At 41.9% G+C, this 18,897-nt stretch overlaps 1 protein-coding gene across 1 annotated transcript in view; it reads right to left on the bottom strand.

The window, feature by feature from the left end:
- Window positions 1–18,897, bottom strand: part of TMC5 (transmembrane channel like 5) — an 87,214-nt gene that overhangs the window by 19,103 nt on the left and 49,214 nt on the right. The window contains exons 10-13 of the mRNA XM_075285541.1: window positions 10,318–10,462; window positions 7,883–8,047; window positions 6,847–7,004; window positions 5,041–5,119 (exon numbers count right to left, since the gene is read on the bottom strand). Coding sequence (XP_075141642.1) covers window positions 5,041–5,119; window positions 6,847–7,004; window positions 7,883–8,047; window positions 10,318–10,462 — 547 coding nt within the window. The remainder of the gene's footprint in view (window positions 1–5,040; window positions 5,120–6,846; window positions 7,005–7,882; window positions 8,048–10,317; window positions 10,463–18,897) is intronic.

The following is an 18,897-nucleotide window of genomic DNA, read 5'->3' as shown; positions in this document are numbered from 1 at the left end:
TTGAATTCCCAGTCAGACAATGGCACTGTATACCAGTATTAAAAATTGTGGGTGCACATAACCCCCATATATTCTTTGAATTCCCAGTCAGACAATGGCACTGTATACCAGTATTAAAAATTGTGGGTGCACATAACCCCCATATATTCTTTGAATTCCCAGTCAGACAATGGCACTGTATACCAGTATTAAAAATTGTGGGTGCACATAACCCCCATATATTCTTTGAATTCCCAGTCAGACAATGGAACTGTATAGCAGTATTAAAAATTGTGGGTGCACGTAACCCCCATATATTCTTTGAATTCCCAGTCAGACAATGGCACTGTATACCAGTAGTAAAAATTGTGGGTGCACATAACCCCAATATATTCTTTGAATTCCCAGTCAGACAATGGCACTGTATACCAGTATTAAAAATTGTGGGTGCACATAACCCCCATATATTCTTTGAATTCCCAGTCAGACAATGGCACTATATACCAGTAGTAAAAATTGTGGGTGCACATAACCCCAATATATTCTTTGAATTCCCAGTCAGACAATGGCACTGTATACCAGTAGTAAAAATTGTGGGTGCACATAACCCCCATATATTCTTTGAATTCCCAGTGAGACAAAGGAACTGTATAGCAGTATTAAAAATTGTGGGTGCACGTAACCCCCATATATTCTTTGAATTCCCAGTCAGACAATGGCACTATATACCAGTATTAAAAATTGTGGGTGCACATAACCCCCATATATTCTTTGAATTCCCAGTCAGACAATGGAACTGTATAGCAGTATTAAAAATTTGGGTGCACGTAACCCCCATATATTCTTTGAATTCCCAGTCAGACAATGGCACTGTATACCAGTATTAAAAATTGTGGGTGCACATAACCCCCATATATTCTTTGAATTCCCAGTGAGACAATGGAACTGTATAGCAGTATTAAAAATTGTGGGTGCACGTAACCCCCATATATTCTTTGAATTCCCAGTCAGACAATGGCACTGTATACCAGTAGTAAAAATTGTGGGTGCACGTAACCCCCATATATTCTTTGAATTCCCAGTCAGACAATGGCACTATATACCAGTATTAAAAATTGTGGGTGCACATAACCCCCATATATTCTTTGAATTCCCAGTCAGACAATGGCACTGTATACCAGTAGTAAAAATTGTGGGTGCACATAACCCCCATATATTCTTTGAATTCCCAGTGAGACAATGGCACTGTATACCAGTAGTAAAAATTGTGGGTGCACGTAACCCCCATATATTCTTTGAATTCCCAGTCAGACAATGGCACTGTATACCAGTATTAAAAATTGTGGGTGCACATAACCCCCATATATTCTTTGAATTCCCAGTGAGACAAAGGAACTGTATAGCAGTATTAAAAATTGTGGGTGCACGTAACCCCCATATATTCTTTGAATTCCCAGTGAGACAAAGGAACTGTATAGCAGTATTAAAAATTGTGGGTGCACGTAACCCCCATATATTCTTTGAATTCCCAGTCAGACAATGGCACTGTATACCAGTAGTAAAAATTGTGGGTGCACATAACCCCAATATATTCTTTGAATTCCCAGTCAGACAATGGCACTGTATACCAGTATTAAAAATTGTGGGTGCACATAACCCCCATATATTCTTTGAATTCCCAGTCAGACAATGGCACTGTATACCAGTATTAAAAATTGTGGGTGCACATAACCCCCATATATTCTTTGAATTCCCAGTCAGACAATGGCACTATATACCAGTAGTAAAAATTGTGGGTGCACATAACCCCAATATATTCTTTGAATTCCCAGTCAGACAATGGCACTGTATACCAGTATTAAAAATTGTGGGTGCACATAACCCCCATATATTCTTTGAATTCCCAGTCAGACAATGGCACTATATACCAGTAGTAAAAATTGTGGGTGCACATAACCCCAATATATTCTTTGAATTCCCAGTGAGACAATGGCACTGTATACCAGTATTAAAAATTGTGGGTGCACATAACCCCCATATATTCTTTGAATTCCCAGTCAGACAATGGCACTGTATACCAGTATTAAAAATTGTGGGTGCACATAACCCCCATATATTCTTTGAATTCCCAGTCAGACAATGGCACTGTATAGCAGTATTAAAAATTGTGGGTGCACGTAACCCCCATATATTCTTTGAATTCCCAGTCAGACAATGGCACTGTATACCAGTATTAAAAATTGTGGGTGCACATAACCCCCATATATTCTTTGAATTCCCAGTGAGACAATGGAACTGTATAGCAGTATTAAAAATTGTGGGTGCACGTAACCCCCATATATTCTTTGAATTCCCAGTCAGACAATGGCACTATATACCAGTAGTAAAAATTGTGGGTGCACGTAACCCCCATATATTCTTTGAATTCCCAGTCAGACAATGGCACTATATACCAGTATTAAAAATTGTGGGTGCACATAACCCCCATATATTCTTTGAATTCCCAGTCAGACAATGGCACTGTATACCAGTAGTAAAAATTGTGGGTGCACATAACCCCCATATATTCTTTGAATTCCCAGTGAGACAATGGCACTGTATACCAGTAGTAAAAATTGTGGGTGCACGTAACCCCCATATATTCTTTGAATTCCCAGTCAGACAATGGCATTGTATACCAGTATTAAAAATTGTGGGTGCACATAACCCCCATATATTCTTTGAATTCCCAGTGAGACAAAGGAACTGTATAGCAGTATTAAAAATTGTGGGTGCACGTAACCCCCATATATTCTTTGAATTCCCAGTCAGACAATGGCACTGTATAGCAGTATTAAAAATTGTGGGTGCACGTAACCCCCATATATTCTTTGAATTCCCAGTCAGACAATGGCACTGTATACCAGTAGTAAAAATTGTGGGTGCACGTAACCCCCATATATTCTTTGAATTCCCAGTCAGACAATGGCACTATATACCAGTATTAAAAATTGTGGGTGCACATAACCCCCATATATTCTTTGAATTCCCAGTCAGACAATGGCACTGTATACCAGTAGTAAAAATTGTGGGTGCACATAACCCCCATATATTCTTTGAATTCCCAGTGAGACAATGGAACTGTATAGCAGTATTAAAAATTGTGGGTGCACGTAACCCCCATATATTCTTTGAATTCCCAGTCAGACAATGGCACTGTATACCAGTATTAAAAATTGTGGGTGCACATAACCCCCATATATTCTTTGAATTCCCAGTGAGACAATGGCACTGTATAGCAGTAGCAAAAATTGTGGGTGCACGTCACCCCAATATATTCTTTGAATTCCCAGTCAGACAATGGCACTATATACCAGTAGCAAAAATTGTGGGTGTATATAGCCCCAATTCTATTGCTAGGGGACTTGCAGGGTATTTCTGAGGTGAAGGTGGGGGGGGCACACCGTTGGAACGGGGATTTGGGGTGTATATATGGGGTATACGGGAATACACTGTCAGTGTGTTCCATTCAGGATCCTGGGAAAGCTGGGTTGCGGCGATTGAGCCCGTCAGTGCCACGTTACACTGACAAGCTTCTCCCTGGAATTGAAGTTATATGTAAGCCCAATATATTCTTTGAATTCCCAGTGAGACAATGGCACTATATGGCAGTAGCAAAAATAGTGGGTGTATATAGCCCCAATCCTATTGCTAGGGGACTTGCAGGGTATTTCTGGGGTGAAGGTGGGGGGGCACACCGTTGGAACGGGTATCGGGGGTATATATCGGGTATACGGGAATACACTGACAGTGTATTCCATTCAGGATCCTGGGAAAGCTGGGTTGCGGCGATTGAGCCCGTCAGTGCCACGTTACACTGACAAGCTTCTCCCTGGAATTTAGCTCTTATAAGAGCTGTTGGTTGTCTTCTCCTTCCTATCCTAGCCTGTCCCTGCCTACCCAGAATCTAACCCCTAGCTAACTGGACGGAAACCTCCGTCCTCGGTGAATTGCAAGCTCAGAATGACGCGAAGCTGGGCGGCGCTGTTCTTTTAAATTAGAGGTCACATGTTTTCGGCAGCCAATGGGTTTTGCCTACTTTTTTCAACGTCACCGGTGTCGTAGTTCCTGTCCCACCTACCCTGTGCTGTTATTGGAGCAAAAAAGGCGCCAGGGAAGGTGGGAGGGGAATCGAGTAATGGCGCACTTTACCACGCGGTGTTCGATTCGATTCGAACATGCCGAACAGCCTAATATCCGATCGAACATGAGTTCGATAGAACACTGTTCGCTCATCTCTAGTTATTACACACAATAAAGGAGCACAGCCCTGCAATAACACTCATATAGCTGGCTATATCACTACTTTGTTATCTCCATTTCTTACTCTGAGTCATTAAGATCTGTTCCTTCTTTAAAAAGAACACATGATCCAGAATTGTTATTTTAAGTTAGTTAGCTGCTTTAAGAGCATGTTGTCTTTGATAAGTTGGAAAAGTTACAAACAACTTTTCAGAAATGAATAGTACAGGTGAATATGAGAAACTATGTATTATATTTTATTATCCTCCTCCCCTTATTAATTTGTTGTCCTGCTCCTTATCTTCAATCCACCTGCTTGTTTATATTACTGTATATTCCTTTCCGTATACAGCCTCACAAATAGCAATCTATGTAGAAGGGAGGGAGTAGGGTTCTCCTGTCAACCGGCTAATTGATTTATTGCCTCATTCTGTGGACTCCTAGCATCTTATCTACAAACCTAGCAGCGTAAAAAGTAAGCAATAGCAGTGTAACAGCAGCAATTTGAGTGTCTTTTTGATCCCTCCCCTTATAGACTAAAATGGAGAAATTCACTTCATGAAAAGTTGTTTATAACTGGAGGTAATGTATGCTTTAAGACAAAACGGTTGTTACAGTCATAGGAATAAGTCATGAATAAATAAGACCCAGAATATCCCTTTAAAAGCACAGAACAATTACAACTGAAACAATCAAGCATTTATATTCACATTTACTACACAGATGTAAAGACATCTTACCAATGTAATTGGCGTAACATCACATCTAATAAAGACTTACCACTTGGTCGCCCTCTGCAATTTGCTGCAGCCAGTAGTAACACAAAATGCCGACAATTGAAAATTTCAGCAGCACATTTCTGTGAAACATAATACATAGATAGTTTGTTTACATTCTTTTTTACTTATTGTGCAGACAATTTCAAAGAAAATTCAAGCCGTATTGTGCAAAAAAACACTGATGACATCCCACTTATTTCGCCCATAGTCAAATAAACATGGTAATTAAAGGGGTTTTCAGCTGATAGATCATCAATATGGAATTTAAGGGGTCCAACACCCAGACCCTATACAGATCAGCTGTTCTGGTAGCCTCCAGGTGCCGGAAGCTGGCCCAGTAGATTGTTAACGTATTCAGATGTGTCTTTTTGGGCTTATTTGTGTAGACAATGTGAAAAAATTTGTATTTTCACATGCTCTATACATTTTTGAAAAGTGGGTAGGAAAGTGGACATAGATAGCCTTTCTAGCTGTCTGTATCCCAGACTTATCAAATGCAACTTTTTTAAGAGTTGCAAAAATTATCACAAGTTCACTCCAATCGGCGGTCAGGTGACCACTCCAGGGACACTTTGTGATAATCCAGTGAAGATCCGTTTCACCGCTTACAAAATGGAACATCATCATTACTCTTCCCCTTCCCCTATCCCCTGCAATACTTACCAATCCTTCCTGTGTCCAGGATGGCTCCTCCCCGTTTTCCTGTGTTCTTGTAGTGGGCAGAATAGGTTAGCTAGGGAGACGGGTGGAAAGGGGGAAGGGTGGGAGGAGCTAGTAATGGACGGGATCACTATTCTAAAGAGAGACAGGGAGGGGGGCTGAGTGAGAGGGAACTAGTGCAGCAGCTACAGCAGGAAGATAACACCATGTAAACAAAACATAGGATGCTAGCAGCAACCAGAGACACCTAGAAATCACTCCAAACCCTGCTACAACTATATGTTTGCTCTTAACTCATTTCTAGCACTAACAGACCTTTATAAAAAAATATTTCTGCCCATAAAACTCCTTTAAAGGGGCTCTATCAGCAAAATTTTTCTGTATGAGCCCCACATATGTGTGAATAGCCTTTAAAAGGCTATTCAGGCACCGCTAACCTTATTTTAAACCCTTGTCCCGTTTTAAAATAAAACTATAAAAACATATATGTAAATCATACCTGAAAGTGCACGGTGGGCAGTGATTCACGATCCAACATCATCTTCTGACACGCCTACCTCTTCTTTCTTCTTGCAGCAACGCCCTCTGGTCCTGGCTCTTCCACGCCTTCAGCGTCCTCTTCTACCAGCATGATGGCTTCAAATCCCGCACCTGCGTAGTAGTGCTTCCCTCCGGAGCGCTACTGCACAGGCTTCGCTGCCATTTTTAGCAATGTCAGTTCACGAACGTACTGCGTATGCGCAGTACGCTCGTGAAGTTGTAAGGGAAACTGAGCATCCTGAGCGCCGAAGCCTGCGCAGCAGGCGCGGGAGTTGAAGCCATCATGCCCGAAGAATAGGACGCTGAAGGCGTGGAAGAGCCAGGACCAGAAGATGATGTTGGATCATGCACGACGGCCCACCATGCACATTCAGGTATGATTTACATATATGTTTTTATAGTTTTATTTTAAAATGGGACGGGGGTTTAAAATAAGATTAGCGGTGCCTGTAAACATCTTCTCAGCACATCCTGTAACATGATGCATGCAAATTGGACTGTATTTTCACAGTGGCAAGTTTTTGGCAACTGTGATTTAGTATCCTTATTTTCCCTTACAGTTCAACATTTTTGGTACTTTAATGTACCAATGTACTGTTAGTCTTACCTTATAATCAGTACATAGACCTGGTGCTGTGGGTACTTGAATTTCTCCACCAGTCCAAACATAGAGTAGACCAGAGGCAAGATAAGGTTAATGAAGGAGACCACCACAGGAACTTGTAATGTTGCTGCTTGCTTAGTTAAGTCACTCCAGTCTGGCCTCTGTAATCAATAAGGGAATAGATCGGGCATATTGAATGACATATTTACGTTATATGAGTATGTAATACCTTGCAGGGAATCTGTCACCAGAACGCCGCCCCATAAACACTTTGGAGCAATGAGGTTGTCGCTGCTTACCTCTCTGGAGCAATGACAACGCTCTTGTTGCTCTAAAGAGGTTATTTGCAGATTGACAAAAAAAAGGCTATATCTTTACAATGGCAAAAGCTCTATTTGATTCAGGTGACTCTATCTGTGGGGCTGGGTTCTGTTGACAGACTCCCTTTAATAGTTAATAGACAGAAGCATTTACATATGGTATATTGTATCATTTGTATGCCAGAAATTGAAGTACAAAATTAGAAAATGTTGGCACAATGCTGATTTTTCTACAAAATTTTGACTCTTTGCCAATTTTGTACCTTGCATGGCATGATTGTTAAAGTGGGTTTTTAGGGGGGCATGACTTTTCAGAAGGGGAGTGGCTTCAGCTGCTCCATAGATTTAATATAATTAGAATAATTTACATTCTGGTACCTGGAGGGCAGAACACAAGCCTCTAAATATATTAGGTGCATACCGGCACAGAGAAGGAAATGCCAGTCTCGACTGCTGTACTGTTATTTTCATCTCAACCCCATCCAGAGCATGCTAACTTCCATCCAAAGCACGCTCACTGCCATCCAGAGCACGCTCACTCCCATCCAGAGAACGCTCACTCCCATCCAGAGCACGCTCACTCCCATCCAGAGGACACTCACCCCCATCCAGAGGACGCTCACCCCCATCCAGAGCACGCTCACCCCCTTCCAGAGCACGCTGACCCCATACCTCCTCATACATACAAATACTGTTACATGCAGATGTTTGTGGTTTACCTGTTCTGCTTTTGAAACTCTAACACAAAGGTAGTATACCCCAGCACAGCAGGCAACTGCCAGCCCTGAAGAGACGATCCAGGCAGCCACATGAATGCTAAATCGAGCTAACTTCTCACCAAAGGAAAGTTTTAATTTTTTAATTAATGTTTCTGCCAGAGTTTCCTAAAATAAAGAAAAAAATGAAATAGAAAAGTGAACAATACAGAGAATAGACAACATTGTTCCTTAGTAATAAATTGTAACTATACAAATATCAAACATATTTTTCACAAACATTACAAAATTTGAGCATCAAAACATTGTACATCAAAAATATATATGGACTCGCGTATGTTCGTCTGGCACAGGTTCTTCAGAAAGCACTCGACAAAAAAGTCGTACAAGCCTGATTTTTCCTCTTGTGATTTCAGTTAAAAATATCAGGCATCCAAAAGGCCCCCAACGTATCCAATTGAAGTTAATGGGGTCCCTCAGGTTCTGTTCGTGTCTGCTATTTTTGCAGTCTGTTTTTCCAAAACCTAGTGTAAATGTGAACCTAACCTAAGTAACATTGCATCGAGTTGGGCAAAGCGTAATGCATAAGGTCTTGTGCATGAGGCCTAATACTCTAATGTGTTCTTATGTGGCAGAGGGACATACTTTGGGATTTAAATCTCTTATTCACTCACTTCATTTTGTTAATGGACAAAAAAAAACCAAAAACACTATTAACACTTTTTCTGAACGTATTCTTACTTTGCAGCATTTCCCCCCTGACTAAAACTTTTACACATTACTGTAAGTGCAGCATCACTGGGCACATGCACATTGAAAATGGCTTGCACTGTCCTTAGCTTTATCTGTACAATGTCACATGTGCCTGATGTCACAGGTTTCCCTAGTAATGTCTACCTCCCTTACTATATGCTGCCAGCTTTACCAGTGACATCTTTAGACACCCCAGCTGCTGGTGGTTTAGGCCTGGTTCACATCTGTGTTCGAAATTCCGTTCGGGGAGTCCACTTGTTTAACGGAATACTGAAGGCATTAAAAAGCGGTGAACAATGAAAGCACACGAACCCCATAGACCATAATGGGGTCCGTGTGTTTTCCACACGAATCATGCGGAAGTGGTTCTTGAAGTACTTTTCTCTCCACATGACTCGTGTGGACACTGCGCAGAAAACAAACGGACCCCATTATAGTCTATGGTCTCCGTGTGCTTTCATTGCTCACCGCTTTTTAATGTGTTCGGTATTCCGTTGGAGGGGTCACCAAGCGGATTCCCCAAACGGAATACCGAATGCAGATGTCAACCAGGCCTCGGAGTTACCAAACCTAGTAATAGGTTCCCTAACAGTAGCAGAAGGGGCATCATCAGGCACAACTTAGGTTCTGGATCAGTCACTGCCACTTTCTTTTCCATGAAAACACAAGTTGTCCTGACACGTCTAATTCATTTCCCTTGGGATGTCATGAGGATTATTATCTCAGATCATTTAGGTCATTAACCAGATGTCAGCAACAATTAAAGGGATTTTGTCAGCAATGATGACTATGCAAAACTGCTGACGGTGCTAAGTAGGAGATTGGAGAGCTGTATACTTGGATGTATGTTGTTCGTAGCAGGATGACTATAAAAAGCAAACTTGCAATCCAGGACTGTAGATTCTGCAAATGTTCTGAGGGTGGTCCTTCACCCTGGACTCCTCCCTGCTTTCTGCATTGAGCTGCTCCACAGCGCCTCCTCTCTGAGCAGGCTCCTATTAGATATTACAGCTTTTACTAATAGCAGAAGGTAAGGGCAGTGCAGCAGCTTAGAGCAGAGCACTTCAAAGCAAGGATACCCTTCTGAGAACTTGCGGGACCTGCATTAAAAATTAGTAGTAGCAAGACTGTGAAAAAAGAAACTTCATGGATGCAGAGAGTTCGCTCACACCTAGACCCTAAAGCTGGCTCATCAAGTGTATCATCCTAAAATAAGAAGCCCACTACTATAAACAATACATTATAAATTGGGGCCTTGTAAAGATACTGCATTGGGTCCCAGATGTTTCATGTTACGCCTCTGTGACCAGTAAACCCAGTCTAATATTTCCATGTTGATTATGAATTTATTTTTCCATCACTCTTCATTTCCTATATTTCACGTGTTTTCCATCAATACACTACACAATACAGCACAGTACGCTGCTACACTGTTTCTATGGGAGGATCTACAGTATTTGATCTTTTCTGTTCCTTGACAAGTCAGGACTGGTTTAAAGGAAATGTTCAGGCACTGCGCCCCTTTAATACTGTACAGTACATAATTCATTCCTTACTGCATCGGCATCTCAGTGGACGTTTTTATAGAAACCAGTTTTTCTTGTTTATCCTAGAAAGTCTATACAGCAGAAGTGAATGGCAGCCAGTCCTGTATCTGACAATGGCAGACAATAGCTGCTTCTTACCTTTATGTGTGTGCTCAGATGTGTTCTCTTCAATTTCACGGCCTTCTCATTATTAATACTAAAGTCCCAACTGCACAGAAGTTTCGCAGCATTGCCCGTAAACGAAGCAGGGTTAATAAAGTTATTTCGAAATGACTTTGCCATGCTGAGAAGATATGAGAAAAGAGAAATTAGTTCTGCCAAAAAACTTACATGGGGCCCTTTGGCACTTGGATCACACTCAGATGACATCCGAGTGCCTTTCGTGTTTTGTTCATTCTTATGGGGGGGTTCAGCGGAGCCCCACTCGGATGGCACCCTCAGTTGAGTGCATGTAGCCTTTGTGCATGTACCTCATGCACAGCTGTGTTTGAATCATTTTATGCACTTGAAAAAGGGACAGTAGTTCCCGAAACGCGTAGTGTCTGTTTTCTGAATGAAGAGTGAATCTGCTTTTGACCATACGAAGTATGACGTGTATCTGTGTAAGTGCGTGTTTTATCCTGCCATTCCCACGGGTTTCCTACCCTGATGTGCTGATGTGCCTATATCATATGATGTCCATTCCCCCCCCCCCCCATCTGCTCTTTATCCTTATGAGGACTGTTTCTAACAGCTGTGCTTGGACCAGGTAACACAATCCATGCAATGCCTGCACTTTCAGCCTGACTGCAGCTCAGTTGAACTGAATTCATAGCATTATAGAGGTCTATATTGTCGTGAGTTCAGTTCAGCCAAGCAGGTCAGGAAATGCCATCAGTACCCTTACAAATTCTCCTGACCCAAATGCAGAAGCCATAGCTAGACTAAACTGAAATACTTTTCTTTGAACATTTGGTAAACCAGAACATTTGATATTTTAGCACTTATCGGGTCCCACTGTTATAGCACATATAAGAGCAGCAGGCTCTGGGCGATTGGGCACATCAGATGGCTGGTTCCACACAATACACCTAGATGTGGCTATAGACACATTCATTTCCGTGGTCCACCAGTGCTTTCACTTTCCAGACAAAGCGCCTGGGGGCTGGATACAGGTATAGGCACATCCTGGTCCATTGTATGGCACCACCCTAGTATTTGCTGGACAATAAGGGTCCATTCACACAGAGTTTCCATGTGCAGGTTCTGATGCTGAATATGCATCAGAATCCGCGCGGGAAAAAAGCCTCCCATTGACTTCAATGGGTTCCTTTTTCCACTTGCGAATTTCCACTTTCCCAAATTACACCTCAGATTCCACGCACGGAAACTCCGTGTGACTGGACCATTACATCGCCTCTATCTAATCTGCATATCATTATTAATAAAATATTGGTTTATTTTCTCACATGAGCTCTTCTGTTAAGATTCGTATCATTGTTGTTTTAGTTTTAAAGCTTTAAGTAAGCCTTTCATCTTCTTTTAAATCTTTGTTTTATTGCATTAGTTTCTATTACTGCTGCAAAAATTCTCAAACAAACCACCTGAGCTTCCGTTACTAAATAACGTTACTTCCTCATACTTTCCTCCAAACCTACCAAACCTCACCATGTCTTCCCATATAATAAGAAAGATTCCAGGACATGTACTTTACACTTTGTTTTCAATGACATCTCGCAGAGTACTGAAGAAGTTACTATTTAAGATCAGATCAATGGGACATTATAAAGAACAGAAAGGGTCAGTTCACACGGCGTTTTTTGCAGGCAGATTTTGACGCGGAATCCGCCTCAAAATCTGCCTGGAAAAAGGCCTTTCATTTATTTCAATGGGAGGCCCTTGCTTTTTTTCCCGCTAGCGATTTTTTTCAGTTAGCAGAAAACGTGGGACCTCAGCCGTAAAGGGCTTTTTCAGTTGAACAAGTTATGCCCTATCCGTAGGCTAAAGGATCATTTGAAGATCAATGGGAGTTCGACCACTCAAACCCCACTGATCAAGAGAATGAGGAACATTTGTCATTTCAAAGGGAATGCCAGAGATAGCTGTGCACTGTACTTCAGCTATCTCTGGCACTCCTATTGAAATGAATAGGGGATAAGTTGTTTTGTGGGAAAGTCTCTTTAAGGCGAGGGCTCTACGTGGCATAAATGCTGAGGTTTGGCCGTGTTGGAAAAGACGACGAAAAAAACGCTGCATGTTACAGTCACTGCAAAGTGGATGGGATTCTAGAAATAGCCCATATACTCTATCAGTGTTTTACTTACTGAAATCACAGGTGGCCCTGACCTGGACTGCAGCTAAACAGACACTGTGTGGCAGCTCCCTAAAGGCCCTTAAAGGGGTATTCCCATGTCCCTTGCTCACCAGTCTTCGCTGCTGCAAAGACTTCTTTCTTCCTGGTTTTCGATGTCAATTGGTGGGCGGGGTTTCATATGCAAAGCCATACTGTCTGACTACCTCCAGTTTAGCTCCACCCCCAAATTATTGTGTAGCTCCGCCCATCACATAGCGTGATCCTATGGGACGACTGAAGGGCCTGTGATGTCATCAAAGGCCCTATAAAACTTGGATTTAGCTTGTTCTATATAGAGTCGGCTAAATCCTAGTGGGCTAAGGGACCAGGTCCTTCTATCCACTAGCTTTTAGCCTGCTCTATATAAGAAAGCTAAATCCTAGTGAGCAGAGGGACCAGGTCCTTTAGTCCACTAGGATTTAGACTGTTTTATATAAGAAAGCAGCACTCATTTCCCCCCTCCTTTATCTGAGAGCAGGAAGCTAGGTCACACGTGTGGTGCAGACACAGGAACAGCTACAGACACAGGCTCGCTCCAGTGCACTTAGCCCCTCCTCCCTCCCACCTGAGAGCAGGCAGCAACTCGGGAAATGAGCAGATAATCCCAAGGGCCATAGAAACGCAGTGTTAACAATTAAGTGAATAAATTAAGATAGTGGCCAAACAAAGCAGTTTTGCTGAAGCAGTGTATTTAGGAAAAGTCTTAAATCCACATTAACAAGCAGTATAGATAGGATCCTTGTTATGGGACAACCCCTTTAACATATATGGCCTTATGTTTGATAAGGTATGTTTACAGTCATTTAAAGACATCTTTGAACATACGATCACGCTATGTTATTTGCCCTAACACAGGGCTATACCCAGGGGTGAACCTGCTCCTTTCGCCGCCCGAGCGAAGTGCAGAAAGCCGCCCCCCCCCCGCCGGGAGGGGGCGGAGCGGGGGTGTGGCTTAGTGGAGGGGCGTAGCATCTCGAAAGGGGGCGGGGCTTAACGCCGTTCGACTGCCTGCGCTCTGCCTGAGCGTGAGGGGAGGCTGCTGGAGCAGCGCTGCTCCTGTGGCCTCCCCAAACCACCGCTCCGTTCTAAGCCAGTCCAGGACAGCCTGTCCTGGACTGGCTTAGGTTATCAAAAATGCCGCCCTCCCTGAGGCCCTGGCATAGTGCCACCTGAAGCGCTCGCTTCAGGTTGCCTCATGGGAGGTGCGGCACTCTATACCTACACAGTTAAGTAACTGAGGTATTGTAAGGGGAACAAATATCTGCTGGGCTATACTATGTACAGAGGATGCACTGAGTTACTAGAAATGCATTATGTGTAATGTGCACCTACAGTAAGTCCAATCCAATACTGCTATGCAACAATCACATGACTTGTAAAGTTAATTGAAATTGTACAATTCAAACACGCATAAGTCAAATCCTGTGTGTATACAATTAAAGGGGTTGTCCAGTTTAAGCAAATAAATGATATTAATTCTGTGATGAGAAGGTCTACAATTTTCCAATATAATTTCAGTATAAATTCCTTGTGGTTTTCTAGATCTCTGCCTGCTGTCACTCATTGTTTACTTCCACTGAATAAGAAGGAGTCCATGATCATGTGATATACAGTCCATGTTCATGTGATATACAGTCCATGGTCAAGTGATGGACACATCGGTGCACAGCTCGTTACGGTTATTGCACAGTAATCAGACATTTGTCTTGTACCGAGCTGTGCACCTGTGTGTCCATCGCATGACCATGGACTGATTTTTCTAATGACTGACAGCAAACAGAGTTCTAGAAAACTGCAAGGAATTGATACACAAAGTACAGCAGAAACTGGATTTTTCTCATCATAAACACAATACCATTCATTTGCTGAAAACCAGACAAACCCTTTAACAAAAAGTCATTGACACTGGTGAGTATTGTGGTCTTTTTTTAGGTTTCACCTTCCCTGGCCTCTTTGTCCAGTACTAAAATATCATTGACAACCCCTTTAAAGAAATGTAGAACACAGCTAATAGAAATAACTTGCTACCCAAATAAATTTTTTTGTTATATTGTATTGTATAATGTGATAATGTTATACTTTTGGTTAATACCATTAGACATATAGTAAAACAAACTGTTACAATGTAGAGGATGCAGGTCATGTCATTATTAGTAAATGATGTATTTCAAGGATCATTAGGTCACCTTAAGCCCTTAAAGTCAGGTCTTATTACACAAAGACTCTGCTAATTTCCCCGAACAATCATCATTTTAGCAGGATGTACACAAAGCTTAGGTACTAAACACACATTGTTATCTAAAACTGCACTGGAAGTCATCTTCCTGCCATGTCTATAGCAGGTTACAGTAGTTATAGTGCACAAAATCTGTAATTTTGTTACTAATAGGGCAAGTAAGAAAAGTCAGGCTCAGTTCACATCTGCATTCAGGTTTCCGTTCGAGGAGTCCGCTTGGAGACCCCTAAGCCTAACGGAAGCCTAATCTGCATAAAAAAGCGGTTAACTAAAGAAACCCGTGGACCCCATAGACTATAATGAGGTCCATGTGGTTTCTGCTCGGTTTCCGCACAAAAAATGCAGAGAGAGAAGTGCTGCTTGCAGGATTTTTCTCTCCACATTTTTCAAGTGGAGAGGGGAATGGAATGGCCCAAAAGCCGATGTGAACCAAGCCTCAGGGAAGGTAAGAATACAATTCATTAGATTAGATAAAAAGCTGAATAATTGAATAGAACAAGCACTAGTATACACGTGTATGTGCACAATATACAGTAATAAGCAAAAGTTTTAGGGTCAGTTCACACGTGAAAACCGCCTAGCTTATTTGTGCGAGGTAAAAAACCTCGAGGAGTTTTTTTGACGCTGTTTTTTGCATTCCACGCGGTTTTTGACGAGGTTTTTGACGCGGTTTTCGCTAGCGGTTTTCGCTAGGGTTTTTTTTTCCTATATGTGCTATAGAAACTGCAGGCGAAAACCGCGCGGTTTTGTGTGCAAAAAACCGTGCGGTTTTTTACCGCGCGGTTTTCACCTCCCATTCACTTCTATGCAATTCTTCAGGCGTTTTCCGCCTGAAGAAAGGTCATGTCGCTTCTTCAGGCGGAAAACGCTAGGAGGAAAAAAAAAGCTAGTGGTCTACATAGACCACCATGTTAAAGGAGAGGTTTTTGAAGCGAATTCCGCTGTCAAAAACCTCCCCTTTGCCCACGTGTGAACTAGCCCTAAGGCAGGTTTGGAAAAATGCTGCATTATAACAATGCTTTCAGAAATAGAAGTGTTAATAGTTTATTTTTGTCAATTAACACAATGAAGTGAAGGAACAAAAGAGAAATATAAATCCCATCAATAATTGAGAATCACCTTTGGAGGAGGAGCCCTGGAAGTGATGATATGGCCCCCACAGAGCCCTGATCTCAACATCATCCAATCTGTCTGGGATTACATGAAGAGACCGAAGGATTAAATCAGTGCAGAAGATCTCCAAGATATTTGGAACAACCTCCGTGCTGATTTCCTTCAAAACTGCCTGTAAGTGTGCTGAGAAGAATTGATGGAAGGCAAAGGACGGTCACACCAAATATTCATGGGATTTAGATTTCTCTTTTCTTCATTCACTTCTTTTCGTTAACTACCAAAATTTAACTATTAACACTTTAAATTCTGAAAGCATTCTTACTTACAGCATTTTTTCCATACTTGCCTAAGACGTTTGCATAGTCCCTATATAAAGAGAGGTGAGAGATCAGGCCAGATAAAGACCTGTATGAGAAAATAGACCCTAAGGGCACGTTGACATGTCAGAACTTAAATCTGTCATGTATATCTGCAGCAGAAATCTGACATTGCACACCTTTGTGACATTGATGTGGATGGATGTTCAGTGGGTAAGCAGCAGATCTGCGGAAGATAAATGAGGATTATCCCCAGGGGTGAACCTTCCCCTTTCGCCGCCCGAGGCGAACGTCAGAAAGCCGCCCCCCTCCCCTTCCCGGGAGGAGGGGTCGCGGCGGAGCGGAGGGGGTGGAGCTTAGTGAAGGGGCGGGGCTTAGAACCGTTTGCAGGCATAGAGCAGGCACAGAGATGACCTGCTCTCTGCCTGAGCGTGAGGGGAGGCTGCTGGAGCAGCGCTGCTCCTGTGGCCTCCCCAAACCACCGCTCGGTGCTAAGCCAGTCCAGGACAGCTTGTCCTGGACTGACTTAGGTAATCAAAAATGCCGCCCTCCCTGAGGCCCTGGCATAGCGCCGCCTGAAGCGCTCGCTTCAGGTTGCCTCATGGGAGGTGCGGCGCTGATTATCCCCATTGTCTTTCCAAGGGACTGCTCCATGTTTTATTATCTGAAATAAATAGCATGCCACATATTTCCACATTTTGCGAAATTCCAGTCTTGTGCATGGATTGTGAATTGTCGTCAGATTTGGCATGGATTTTGGGATAGTATCAGCACTAAATCCCAGTATAGCTCTACTGCACATGTACAGACAGAATAGGGTTAAAAAAGTAGGCAGTAAACATAACCAGGAACAATAGGGATTGGTGGAAACAGGAGTGAAGGGATAATAATAAAGGCTAGAGGTGAATATTGGTTCTTTTCTTCTTTTTTTTTAAGCCATTCTGAGTCTTTTCAACTGTTTTAAATTGGTACTCTGTCTCCTTAAGACAAAATAAGGTGACACAGTGCCCCTCAAAATGGTATAGTACCCCCTCGGACCAACCTCTGTGGTTAAGTGAACTATGTGCCAGATGTACTTTAACCCCTTCAAGTGAATGACCACCAAAATATCGATATCAGGAAGCAAACTATTTAGAGCTGCAGGTTATTTATTACCCAGAGAACTTATGTCAATTACAGGCAGTGACATAATTTTACAACGCCTTCAAGTACTATGATCATTCTTGATGTAGATACAGCTCGGATACTGCTTACAGGCTGTACTAATCTTAATCTTCTTGTAAGTATAAATCTATTTTAATAACTTATTAACAAGATGTTATAAAGTCCTCAACATTGTAAACTGAGCAACACATTAGTTACAATATTGTTTCCTCATGTAATATCTTCTGATATTCTCTTTCTGTTTCTGAGTTATATTGGCCCAAAATACTTCTATTGAAGTCAATAAGGATGTAGAAACTAATGTAAGTGGAGACTTGGACTCTGAGGTGTAATTTGGAGTACATGGTTCCCAATGCCAAAGAGGTAACAGGGCCCCCCACTTACCGTTCTACCAATAATAATGGTGTCTTCTTATGCCGTAGAGAGGCCTTTGAGCTCATAAGTCCCCGAGGGCCCAGTAGTGACTGCTACATGTGCCCCCTAACTGAGTGGGGGCCATCACTCAATTAGAGATGATGTGGAGAGAGCTCCCTTCATAAAGTATAGGTAGGGCGGGGGGATACCATCACTCAGTTATATCTGCACTACTACTATAGTTTATTAAGGGAGTTTTCTCCATATAGAAAACTAAGTTTATAGATATGGAATTACCTCCCTAACTGTGTACGTATTATATACAGTCCCCAAATAGTGATCCCCACAGGTAATAGCCTCCCCCTACACAGGTAATATTATTAACTTTATCGGCACTATAACTGTAATAGTTCCCTAAAAGTGCACTTAGCCTTGTGACTCTAATACTGATCATATGTCTTAAGGATAGATTATTAATATAATTTGTCTGAAAACTCCTTTAGTCTGACCATACAAATTAGAGTAATGGTGATCTCATCTGCTGATTTAAGCAGGATTAGTCATCCATGTAATGTATATGTATATCCCAACTTTCACCTGACAGCAGATATTGGGAGAAACAAACAGGAGTGTGGAGTCAGTAGGCTAAACTACTAGTCAGTAACCTAGACTCTGACTCCTACCCTAACTCTGACTCCTTCATAAATGTCCAACAGTCATGGCCAATCAGCTGAAGTTATTCATTCAAAATCTAGTAAATGACTTCCTATAAAAGGTAAACATGCAACAAACTATACATAGAATTAATTATACAATATTAATAATTGTATAGTGTAACTAAAATGATTAATCATTTTATTTTGAAGCCGGATTCAGTAACTTTTTATCAGACTCCAACCCCATAAACACACATACTTGGGGAAGCTATGCATGTGTATGGCAAATCAGGTGAAATAGCTTTCTGAAGAGTGAGTGTTTATCTATCTAATGTCTATGGGCAGCCATTGCCCACAATACCCGAGATTTTTAATGAAAATCTACAGTTGTGGTCTCCTTGCTGTAAATGGCTTTGTACAGTGAACAATAGATTACATTGCATGGCACGTATAGATAACATGGTGAATGCAAATAGACAGCGCTGGCAGTAAAAGTGAATGCAAATGTAATTGCTTGCAGTTACTGGTTTATGTAAAACAATATTT

This window comes from Leptodactylus fuscus, chromosome 8 (genome assembly GCF_031893055.1).
Source record: "Leptodactylus fuscus isolate aLepFus1 chromosome 8, aLepFus1.hap2, whole genome shotgun sequence".
In the NCBI taxonomy this organism is placed as follows: domain Eukaryota; kingdom Metazoa; phylum Chordata; class Amphibia; order Anura; family Leptodactylidae; genus Leptodactylus; species Leptodactylus fuscus.
Note: the sequence above shows the minus strand (reverse complement) of the source record. Positions and strands in the feature narration are given on the sequence as shown.